The following is a 12,336-nucleotide window of genomic DNA, read 5'->3' on the forward strand; positions in this document are numbered from 1 at the left end:
CCTCAGCCTCCTGAGTAGCTGAGACTACAGGCACATGCCACCGTGCCCAGCTGATTTTTTTGTATTTTAGTAGAGATGGGGTTTCACCGTGTTGCCCAGGCTGGTCGCGAACTCCTGAGCTCAGGCAATCTACCCACCACCTCGGCCTCCCAAAGTGCTGGGATTATAGGCATGAGCCACCGCGCCCAGCCAAGAGTCAATTATGTAAAGTGCTTAGGACGGGGCCAAGTAGAAGGCAAGAACTATGGAAGCTGAGAGGAAAGTTAGTAACTTTCTGAGCTATTAAAAGGTACTTGGTGGAATACTAATTTAATGTTAAATGTAAAGTTCTTTAGCCATAAAGCAGGTGGGAGGAAATAAATATGAACTCTTTATCAATCCATCAATATATAAATTGTAGAGATTATTTTAACGATTATAACAAATCAGGACACACAGTATGTTAAAAGTTCTCCCAGAAGGCAGGTAAGAATATAAAGTATTTATAGCAATTCTGACCTCAAACACAATGTACAGGTTGTACATGCCAAATCTACAATCTGAAATTCAGCTACAAAATCCTAAACTTCTTGAGCACTGTCATGATGCTACAAGTGAAATACACATAACTACTTAACACAAACTTTGTTTCATGCACAAAACTATTAAAAACATTGTATAAAATTACTTTCAGTCTATGTGTATAAAGTGTACATGAAACATAAATGAATTTTGTGTTTCAGTTTGGGTTCCATCCCTAAGATGTCTCATTATGTATATGAAGATATTCCAAAATCTGAAAAAAAATCCCAAATCCAAAACACTCTCATCCCAAGTATTTTGGATAAGGGATGCTCAACCTGTAATGTCTCAATGATATGCTGTATGTGTCCCATAAGTCAAGTCCAGGTCCTTGGTATCAAAGAAGGTAGAAATTATACGAAGGGCCTAAGAAGGTAAGAATATCATGAAGAATGTTAAAGACTAATGGAGATGTCATTTGCAACACAACAATACTGAAAGCATGCCTTTGAAATCAGAAGTTCACCTAGTTTCTTAAAACATAGCCTTGAGGACGGTGCAGTGGCTCACACCTGTAATCCCAGCACTTTGGGAGGCCAAGGTGGGCGAATCATAAGGTCAGGAGTTCAAGACCAGCCTGGCCAACATGGTGAAACCCTGTCTCTACTAAAAATACAAAAAATTAGATGGGCATAGTGGTGGGCTCCTGTAATCCCAGCTACTCGGGAGGCTGAGGCAGAAGAATCGCTTGAATCCGGGAGGCAGAGGTTGCAGTGAGCCAAGATCATGTCACTGCACTCCAACCTGGGTGACAGAGTGAGACTCCATCTCAAAAACAAAACAAAACATAGCCTTGAGTTCACTGAATATCAGCTGATAGTCTAGAGAGTATATTCTAAGTTATTTGAGGCAGATAAATTTACCCAGTGAGAGTAAGTTGCTGTAGTTCTCCATCATCACATCCCAGTACAAGTTCCTCTGAGCAGAATCCAGATATTCCCATTCCTCCTGAGAGAAGTTGATGACCACATCCCTGAGTGTCACCAGTTCCTAAAACAACAAACCCGTACATTACAGGTAAAATTTAAGGAAATATTTTTGAGAAAAAGACAAAAGGAATTGTCTTATAGCAAGGGGATTGGACAGTAAACAAGGAGGCCAAAAGAAGACTGTGACATGGGAAGTAAGGAAATTAGTGCTTCCAAACCAGACTATCATCTTTCAAGACTCCCTTTGATCCACTGAAATCTTTCTGCATACTTATGGGATCTCTTATTTAGCCAACCATGTCTGGAAATTAATAACCAGTTTACAAATTAAAAGAAGTACTATATACAAGCACATTTCATGCTATGTGCCTGCCTCATGAATCATCAATAAAGGTAAGTTTCTATACCGTCATTCCCCTGTACAGGAGAAAAATATCTAACTTTGAAAATGGGGCATGAACAAAATTAAAGATTTCTTGTAGCTCCAAGTTCATTACTATGTGACATATTATTTCACATTATATAATAACAATTATTACTTCCAGCGATAAAGTTTTTAGTAAGTGTTTTTTAGTGGCTACAGAGTAGTTTTCTTGTTAAAAATATAATAGCCTTAATTATATTCCAACGTTTAGGTTAGAGAAGGTCTTCTCCAATTCTGTGTCTACAATCATCATCATTTTATATGACTTGAGGCCATTCAACATCAAATCAATCTACCTGGAAACTCAAGTCTGTGGAGAAGGTCAGAGTATGCCCAATTATCAAACAGATCCATCTGCTTTTTCTCTATCCAAGAATATGACAAGGAAAAGTCTAGGGATTCAACTTTTGCTTTATATCTGCTCTTGACAAAGGACTGAACACATAGGAGTGTTGAACATTCTTTGGGGAATAGAGGCACACAGGAGGGACACTGTGCTGTTAGACTCCAGCCCTTACTAGAAAGCGAAGAAGTATGGGGTTGTGGTACAGGTTCTTTGACAGAGGTGTTTGGTAGGAAGAATCAGAAAAAGGAAATATCACAAAGAAAAGAGAAATAGTTAACTTACATGGTCCATGGTTAGAACTGTAAAGAATTGGTCAGGGAATTCCACTTCTGGCATGACAGCATGAGGAGCTCCATGGACATGATCCCCAGTGAAACTGTAAAAATTATTTTTTAAGAAAGAACCACCATTTAAAGTCTCTGGAAATGGTGCTAGGAATGTACAGCAAATGAAGAAACATTAGTTTAAGAGAATCTCAAAAAACATGTTAAGAACTCTTAGAGTCTAGACTCTGTGAACCAAACCTGAGCCCTCCATTGTCCATTCTATCTTGGTGAGAAAGACTCCACTCCAGACAGGATAGCCAAGGGCACGGGGCTTCTTCACCACTTCTCAACCCTTGCCCCAGTCGGATAGCTATCTTCCTAGGTGGGGTAAGACATCATCACTTTTCACTCTGCCCCAGTTACCTGTTGCACAGCTGAAGAATGAGGACTCCCTTCCTCTGCCTAGCCCCAAAACATGAAATGTAGGCTTTAACTTGGATGTGGTACTGCTGAGCATACTGAGGTTTCCAACTGTTGTGTCCTGGCTCCCAGGGCAAGTGTTCCATGCCCAAATAGGCAAGCCAGGGAGACCTGGCTGCTGCCCCATCTGCCATCTACCAAGCACTCAGCTCCTAAAGCAGGGGAATCACTCAGAGAGATGCACGCCATTGTCCCTACCTCCGGCATTAGAATGGTGGCTCTGAGATTTTGTCCAGGGGGAGAAGCAGGCCATAGAACAGAGAGTTCTGTATTGCTCCTCAAAGGAACTGAATTGACTTGCAACAGAATGTGGAGTTTAAACCTAAGGGCAATGTCAAAAACTGAAAATTTTGGTGAAGGGCAATTGGGAGGAGGTTGATAGATTAGAGATGTATATTATACTGTAGGATGGCTTGTTTGCCAGACAGAAACTGAGGGACACCTGGGAAGACATTCTATTGTCAGAACAAATCTCAAACACTGACCTCAAAAAAGCCCCAGTTTGATTACATTAGCCTGTGAAGCAATGTATACTCCAGGGCACTTATGAAAGCAATACTGCCATAAGTTGCAATTAGTGGTGCTTAACAGCTGGGGGTGGTCAGGGAGATGCTCAAAGACAGCCCTGTCAAAACCACTATCATCTAATGCTGTCTGTAAAAGTAGGCAAGGCTGTACTCCCAATGAGCAACATCAGAGATTTTACAACATGGTGGGAATAGACTTCACTAAAATAATCCAGAGAGTCCATTCTCATGCTGCTATAAGGATATACCCAAGACTAGGTAATTTACAAAGGAAAGAGGCTTAATTGACTCACAGTTCTGCATGGCTGGGGAGGCCTCAGGAAACTTACAATCATGGCAGATGGCACCTCTTCACAGGGTGGTAGGAGACAGAATGAGAGCTGAGCTAAGGGGGAAGCCCCTTATAAAACCATCAGCTCTTGTGAGAACTCACCCACTGTTACAAGAACAGTATGGGGGAAACCACCCCCATGATTCAATTATCTCCACCTGGTCCTGCCCTTGACGTGGGGATTATTACAATTCAAGGTGAGTTTTGGGTGGAGATACAAGAGCCAAACCATATTACAGTCACTAAGCAGGTAAATAAGCAAGTACCAATAACAAGCCCTGAGGCAGAGGGTGTGGACAAAAGTACTGGAGTTCCAACAATTGTCTATAATGTCCACTTTCCACAAACAAGAGACAGGCAAAGAAACAGGAAAGTATGATTCACACACTGGAAAAGAAGCCCACAACAGAAACTGCTCGTGAGAGCAACCAGATTTAACAGGCAAAGACTTCAAATTATAAACAGGCAAAGACTTCAAATTATACATTATAATACATATTCAGGTAGACAAAGGAAACCATAAAGAAGTAAATGTAGGTATGATCATAATGTTGCATCAAAAGGAGAATATCAACAGAGATAAAAATTATTAAAAATAAACATGGAAATTCTTAAGTTACAAAGTATAATAACTGAAATGAAATTTTCACTAGAAGGACTCAATAGTAGATATGAACTGGCAGAAGTATTAGCAAAGTTGAAGACAGATTAATATAAATGGTATAATCTGATGAACAGAGAAAACAAGACAAATTAACATCTCAGAGAAATGTGGGACCCCATTAACCACACTGATATAAACAGGAGTACCAGAAGAGAGGTGAGAGAGAAAAAAAAGGATTTAAAATTTACAAAGAAATAATGGATCTGAAATTCCCAAATTTATTGAAAAACATTAAACTGCACATCCAGGAAGCTCAACAAACGCCAAGCAGGATAAATGCATAGAGATCCAAACATAGATGCATCATTATAAAAGCACTGAAATCCAAAGAAAGAAATGGAGAAAATCTTGAAAGCAGTAAAAGGAAACTGCAGGCTAGAAGTGAAACTAATACAAAAGTATTAACTGCTGATTTCTCATCAGAAAAAAATGAAGGCCAGAAGGCAGTGGGATGATATATACAAAGTACTCACACACACAAAATCCTTCAACCCAGAATCCTAAATCCATCAACATGTAAAAAAATGAAGTGACCCCCTACCTCACACCACTTACAAAAATTAACTCAAAATGGATTAAAGTCTTAAATATAAGGCCTGAAACTATAAAAATCCTAGAAGAAAACATAGTGAAGCTCTTGACATTGGTCTTGTGATGATTTTTAAAAATATAACACCAAAAGCACTGGAAACAAAAGCAAAAACAAAGAAATGGGACCAAATAAAATTAAAAAGCTTCTACAAAATAAAGGAAACAATTTAAAAAGTGAAATGACATTCTACAGCATGGGAGAAAATACGTGCAAATTATATATCTGACAAGGGGTTAATATCTAAACATATAAGAAATTCATTCAACTCAATAGCAAAAAAAAAAAAAAATCCAATTAAAAAAATGAGCAAAGAACCTGATAGACATTTTTGCAAAGAAGATATACAAATGGTCAACAGGTATATAAAAAGGTGCTCAATATCACTAAACATCAGGGAAATGCAAATCAAAACCACAATGAAATATCATCTCACACCTGATAGGACTGCTGTTATCAAAAAGACAAGAAAGAAAAAAAATGTTGACAAGGATATGGAAAAAAGGGAAGCCTTGTACACTGTCAGGGATGTAAATTGGTACAGTCCTTCTGAAAAAGAGTATGGAGGCTCCTCAAAAACTTAAAAATAGGACAACCATACAATCCAGCAATCCTGCTTCTGGCTATACAGCCAAAAGAAATGAAGTCAATAACTCTTTTCCCCCTGCACCGAGATGGAGTCTTGCTCTTTCACCCACGGTGGAGTGCAGTGCCGCAATGTCGGTTCACTGCAACCTCCACCTCCTGGGTTCAAGCAATTCTCCTGTCTCAGCCTCCTGAGTAGCTGGGATTACAGGCGTGTGGCATCATGCCCGGCTAAGTTCTGTATTTTTAGTAGAGACGGGGTTTCACCATGTTGGCCAGGCTGGTCTCAAACTCCTGAGCTCGTGATCCACCCACCTTGGCCTCCCAAAGTGCCGGAATTACAGGCGTGAACCACCACACATGGCCAAGTCAGTAACTTGAAGAGATATTTGCAGTCCTTTTCATGGCCGCATTATTCATAATAACCAAGGTATGGAAACCTAAGTGTCCATCAATGGGTGGACAGATAAAAGTGTGTTTTTATGTATGTGTATACATATATGTATGTGTCAATTATATATCAGTAAAACAGAGGGGGGTGGTTATCCTTATGCAGCAAACCTATATTTCAAAACTTAAGAACATTTCAAAACTTAAGATGAAAAGACATTTCCAGATAAAAACTGAATTTATTGCTAGCTGACTGACCTTAAAAAGTACTCAAGGAAGCTCTTTAGGCTGAAAACAGGTGATCCCAGGCAGTAATACAAATCCATATGAAAAAACAAATAGAAGTGGCCGGGTGCGTTGGCTCACACCTGTAATTCCAGCACTTTGAGAGGCTGAGGTGGGAGGATCACCTGAGGTTGGGAGTTCGAGACCAGCCTGATCAACGTGGAAAAACCTGGTCTCTACTAAAATAAAAAATTAGCCGGGTGTGGTGACGCATGCCTATAATCCCAGTTACTCGGGAGGCTGAGGCAGAAGAATCACATGAACCCGGGAGGCAGAGGTTGCGGTGAGCCGAGATCACACCATTGCACTCCAGCCTGGGCAACAAGAGCGAAACTCCGTCTCAAAAAAAAAAAAAAAAGAGAGAAGCAAGACAATTTTATGTAATTATAAAAGACAGTATACATATATATCTCTTCTCCTCTTAACTGATATACAAATTTTATGAAACATGTACTTATGTATTTATTGGGCCCATAACATACAGAAATGTAATATATTTGCTAATAATAACACAAAGAAGGCAGGGGAAAGCAAAGTTGTACTGGGCTAAGGAAATGAATCCAGATGGTAACTTGAATCCATCTGGACCAAATGAGGAGAACCCAAAGTGAGAAATCAGATTGATAAAATAAAAGTTATAAATGTATAAAGGTTCTCCTTTCTTCTCATTTTTTTTTAAAAACATAGATTTATATAAGGTAAAAATTACAACAACGATTGGTTGAGTTAGAAACATCTGTAGATATAATGTGAAGACCAATATTACTATAAGAGAAGATGAAAGGAAATAAGAGTTATATAGGAGTAAATTTCTCTGTCTCACTTGAATTAAGCCAATATAAATCAGAAGCTGTTTCTGAAGTAAGATATTTGGCAGAATAAATCTCTAAGCAGCAAAGTGTTCAGGGTGCTGTTTGGCTTCTCTTAACTACTCAGAGTAAAATGTGAGAAGAAACAATACAAAGATGGGATTTATAACACAGAAGCAAAATATAGAGATTTGAAAATTCCCAGCCTGAGCATGTAAATAAAAAGGTATTTAGGAAAGTAAACCGAGGGTGTGACCAAGTGACTTTCTGATCAGAGTGTGGCTAGAAAGAAGCCAGGTGTTTTCATCATGACAATAGGAGAATGAACCCAATGGCACTTCAGAGAGCTTCAAGGCTGCTCCTCCCATCACAGGCCCACAGTGTGAGGGCCTTGAAGGCAGGATAGTTTCAAGGGAAGGGTGTAGAACACTCATGGAACTTTGGGGCTTGCTGCCCGGGGCTGCCTCAAGTCTCTGCTCCCCACATCCTGGCACAGTGCTCCTTGGCTGCCGTAGTTGTGGCTCCAGTGGGCCCAGGTGCAGTTTAGTCCCTGCTCTGGAGGGCAAAGTGGTGAACCTCAGCATCCACATGGTGCTGATTTTGCAAGTGTGCAGAGTGCACAAGATGTGGAAGCATGGCATCCTTCAAAGAGATTTCTTTTTTTTTTTTTTCCTGAGACAGAGTCTCACTGTATTGCCCAAGCTGGAGTGCAGTGGTGCGATCTTGGCTCACTGCAACCTCCGCCTCCCGGGCTCAAGCAATTATCTTGCCTCAGCCTCCCAAATAGCTGGGATTACAGGCACACAATGCCTTGGAAAGCCTCAGGGCCTAGACAGAGACCTACTACAGAGGCAGAGCCACTGCAGACAGTCCCCACTAGGGTATTGTCCAGTGGAGTCATAGAGGCTGTGCCACTCCCCAAACCCTAGACCTGTAGAGCCAGCAGCATGCAACATGGGCCTGGGAGAGCCAGTGGCACCAGACTCCAACCCATGAGAGCTGCAGTATGAACTGTGCACACCAAAGCCATGGTGGCAGGGTCCCTTCGGGCCTTTGGGGTCCAACCCCCATCCCAGTGTGTCTGGAACATGCGACAAGGAGTCAAAGATGATTATTCTCCATGCTAAAGGTTTATTGTTGTTTGCCCTGTTCAGTTTTGGACCTACTTGAGACCAGTGACCCATACTTTCTTATTTATCTGTTTTGGAATAGAAATGTCTGTCCTGGCCGGGTGTGGTGGCTCATGCCTATAATCCCAGCACTCTGGGAGGCCAAGGCAGGTGGATCACCTGAGGTCGGGAGTTCAAGACCAGCCTGACCAACATGGAGAAACCCCGTCTCTACTAAAAATACAAAAAAATCAGCCAGGAATGGTGATGGATGCCTGTAATCCCAGCTACTTGGGAGGCTAAGGTAGGAGAATCGCTTGAACCTGGGAGGCGGAGGTTGCGGTGAGCTGAGATCGCACCATTGCACTCCAGCCTGGGGAAAAAAAAAAAGAACTGTCTGTCTTATTCCATTATTATTCCATTGTAGCTTGGAAGCACATAACTAGTTTGGTTTCACAGGTACAGGACTAGAGAGCAATTTGCCTCAGGATGAATCACCACATGATTTAGATAATACCTACATGAGACTTTGCCCTTTAAGTTGACTTTAAAGTTTATGCTGAAATGAGTTTTAATACTTTGGGGGCTATTGGAATGAAACGAATGTATTTTGTATGTTAGAAAGACATGAATATAGTGGGGGTCCAGGGGCAGAATGTAACATGTCCTCTCCAAAATTCAGTTGTTACCAATGTGATAGTATTAGAAGGTGGAGCCTGGCCGGGCGGTTCATGCCTGTAATCCCAGCACTTTGGGAGGCTGAGGCGGGTGGATCACAAGGTCAGGAGATCGAGACCATCCTGGCTAACATGGTGAAACCCCGTCTCTACTAAAAAAATACAAAAAAATAGCCGGGCATGGTAGCAGGCGCCTGTAGTCCCAGCTACTCGGGAGGCTGAGGCAGGAGAATGGCATGAACCTGGGAGGCGGAGCTTGCAGTGAGCTGAGATTGTGCCCTCCAGCCTGGGTGACAAAGCAACACTCTGTCTCCAAAAAAAAAAAAAAAAGGTGGAGCCTTTAAGAGGTGATGAGGGCTCCTCCCTTTATGAATGGAATTACAGCCTTCATAAAAGAGGCTCAATGCAGACTTCCTTGTCCTCCCTTTTGCATGTGAGGACACACGTCCTTTCTGGAGGATGCAGCATCAAGGCACCCTTGGAAGAGGACATTTGAACCTGATGATGCCTTGATCTTGGACTTCATAACCTACAGAACTGTGATATATTTCTGTTCTTTACAAATCAGGTATTTTGTTATAACAGCACAAACAGACCAAGAAAGTTGTCTATGGGTGCTGGGCGCGGGCTCACGCCTGTAATCCCAGCACTTTGGGAGGCTGAGGCGGGTGGATCACAAGGTCAGGAGTTCGAGACCAGTCTGGCCAACATAGTGAAACCCTGTCTCTACTAAAAATACACCAAAAATTAGCCGGGCATGGTGGTGTGTGCCTGTAATCCTAGCTACTCAGGAGGCTGAGGCAGGAAAATCACGTGAACCCAGGAGGCGGAGGTTGCAGTGAGCCGAGATCAAACCACTGCACTCCAGCCTGGGCAACAGAATGAGACTGTGTCTCAAAAAAAAAAAAAAGAAAAGAAAAGAAAAGAAAATTGTCTATGGGTGACTCAGCTGCAAAGCTGCAAGGAGATTGAGAGTAAGACGGTGGAAACAACAGTCAAGCCAAGAACCAAATCAGGAACACAATCCTGTTTACAATTGCCACTAAAGAATAACATACCTAAGAATACAGCTAACCGGGGAGGTGAAAGATCTCTACAATGAGAACCACAAAACACTGCTCAAAGAAATCAGATGACACAAATGGAAAAACATGGTAGGAAGAATCAATATCATTAAAATGGCCATACTGCCCAAGGCAATTTATAGATTCAATGCTATTCCTATCAAACTACCAAGGACATTCTTCACAGAACTAGAAAAAGCTATTTTAAAATTCACATGGAACCAAAAAAGGGCCTGAATAGCCAAGGTAATCCTAAGCAAAAACAACAATGCTGGTTACATCACACTACCTGACTTCAAGCTATACGACAAGGCTACAGTAACCAAAACGCAATGGTGTTGGTACAGAAACAGACACACAGACCAATGGATAGAGGACCTAGAAAGTCACACACCTACAACCAACTGATCTTTGACAAAGTCAACAAAAAAAAGCAATGAGGAAAGGACTCCCTATTCAATAAATGGTGCTGGGATGACTGGCATATGCAGAAGAATGAAACTGGACCCGTACTTTTCAACATATACAAAAATTAACTCAAGTTTGATGAAAGGCTTAAATATAAGAACGAAAACTAAAAATCCTAGAAGAAAACCTAGGAAATACCCTTGTAAACATCAGCCTTGGCAAATAATTTGTGACTAATTCCTCAAAAGCAACTGAAACAAAACAAAAATTGACAAGTGAGACCTAACTAAAGAGCTTCCGCTCAGCAAAAGAAATTATCAACAGAGTAAACAACAACCTACAGAATGGGAGAAAATATTCACAAACTACGCACTTAACAAAGGTCTAATATCCAGAATCTACAAGGAATTTAAACAATTCAACAAGCGGAAAACAATCCCACTAAAAGTGGGTAAAGGATATGAACAGACCCTTCTCAAAAGACATACAAGCAGCCAACAAACATACTTTTTTAAATGCCCCACACCACTAATCATCAGAGAAATGCAAATCAAAACCACAATGAGTTAGCCACCTCATATCAGTCAGAACGATTATTGTTAAAAAGTCAAAAGTAACAGATGTTGGTGAGGCTGCGGAGAAAAGGGAATGCTTACACACTGTTCGTGGGAGTGTAAATTAGTTTAGCCACTGTGGGATGCAGTTTGGAGATTTCTCAAATAACTAAAAATAGAACAACCATTTGACTCAGCAATCCCATTACTAGGTACATACCCAAAAGAAAATCATTTTACAAAATCATTTTACAAAAAAGACACATGCACTCATGTTCATCACAGCACTATTCACAATAGCAAAGACACAGAATCAACCTAGGTGCCCCTCAACAGTGGCTTGGATAAAGAAAATGTGGTATACATATGTCATGGAATGTCATACATAAAAAAGAACAAAATCATGTCCTTTGAAGCAACATGGATGCAGGTGCTTCATTAATTCTAAAAGCATTAATGCAGAAAAAGAAAATCAAATACTGCATGTTCTCACTGCTAAGTGGGAGCTAAACACTGGGTACAGATAGACATAAATATGGGAAAAATACACACTGCGACTACTAGAGGCGGGAGGAAGAGAGAGAAACAAGAGTTGAAAAACATTGAAACTATTGGGTACTAGGTTCACTAGGAAGACAAGATCAATTGTACTCCAAATCTCAGCATCATGCAATATACTCATGTTAACAAACCTGCAAATGTACCCCCTGAATCGAAAATAAAAGTTGAAAAAAGAAACCAAAAACAAAATGAAGGAGAAACTAAAACATACCCAAGTAAACAAAAACTGAGGGACCTCATTCGAAGACATGCCATAATAGAAAAGCTAAGGCGAGCCCTGCAAGTGGAATGAAAAGACAGTAGAAAGTAACTCAAAGCCATGTACAAAAATGAAGAACAGGCCGGGTGCGGTGGCTCACGCCTGTAATCCCAGCACTTTGGGAGGCCAAGGCAGGCGGATCATGAGGTCAGGAGTTTGAGACCAGCGTGGCCAACATGGTGAAACCCCATCTCTACTAAAAATACAAAAATTAGCTGGGCATGGTGGCACACGCCTATAATCCCAGCTACTTGGGAGGCTGATGTAGGAGAATCGCTTGACCCCGGAGGCGGAGGTTGCAGTGAGCAGAGATCGTGCCACTGCACTCATGCCTGGGTGACAGAGTGAGACTCTGTCTCAAAGAAAAAAAAAAAAAAAAAAACAATAAAGGTAGCTAAATAGGCAAATACAAAAGTCTATTGCATCTTGGGCTTGTAGGTCCTCTTTATTTCCCCAATATGATTTAAAAGACTAATGTGTAAAACAATCATTATAAACCAATGTTAAAGGGCACACAA

General features: G+C 41.1%; 1 protein-coding gene across 5 annotated transcripts in view; it reads right to left on the minus strand.

Annotated features, from left to right (window-relative positions):
* ZNF529 (zinc finger protein 529) overlaps positions 1 to 12,336 on the minus strand; it is a 61,112-nt gene that overhangs the window by 8,889 nt on the left and 39,887 nt on the right. For all 5 annotated transcript variants that reach the window (XM_063600192.1, XM_063600190.1, XM_063600191.1 and 2 more), the window contains 2 exons: positions 2,543 to 2,636; positions 1,425 to 1,551 (listed from right to left, as the gene is read on the minus strand). In XM_063600192.1, coding sequence (XP_063456262.1) covers positions 1,425 to 1,551; positions 2,543 to 2,636 — 221 coding nt within the window. The remainder of the gene's footprint in view (positions 1 to 1,424; positions 1,552 to 2,542; positions 2,637 to 12,336) is intronic.

Source organism: Pan paniscus, chromosome 20, assembly GCF_029289425.2.
Source record: "Pan paniscus chromosome 20, NHGRI_mPanPan1-v2.0_pri, whole genome shotgun sequence".
Taxonomy (NCBI): Eukaryota; Metazoa; Chordata; class Mammalia; order Primates; family Hominidae; genus Pan; species Pan paniscus.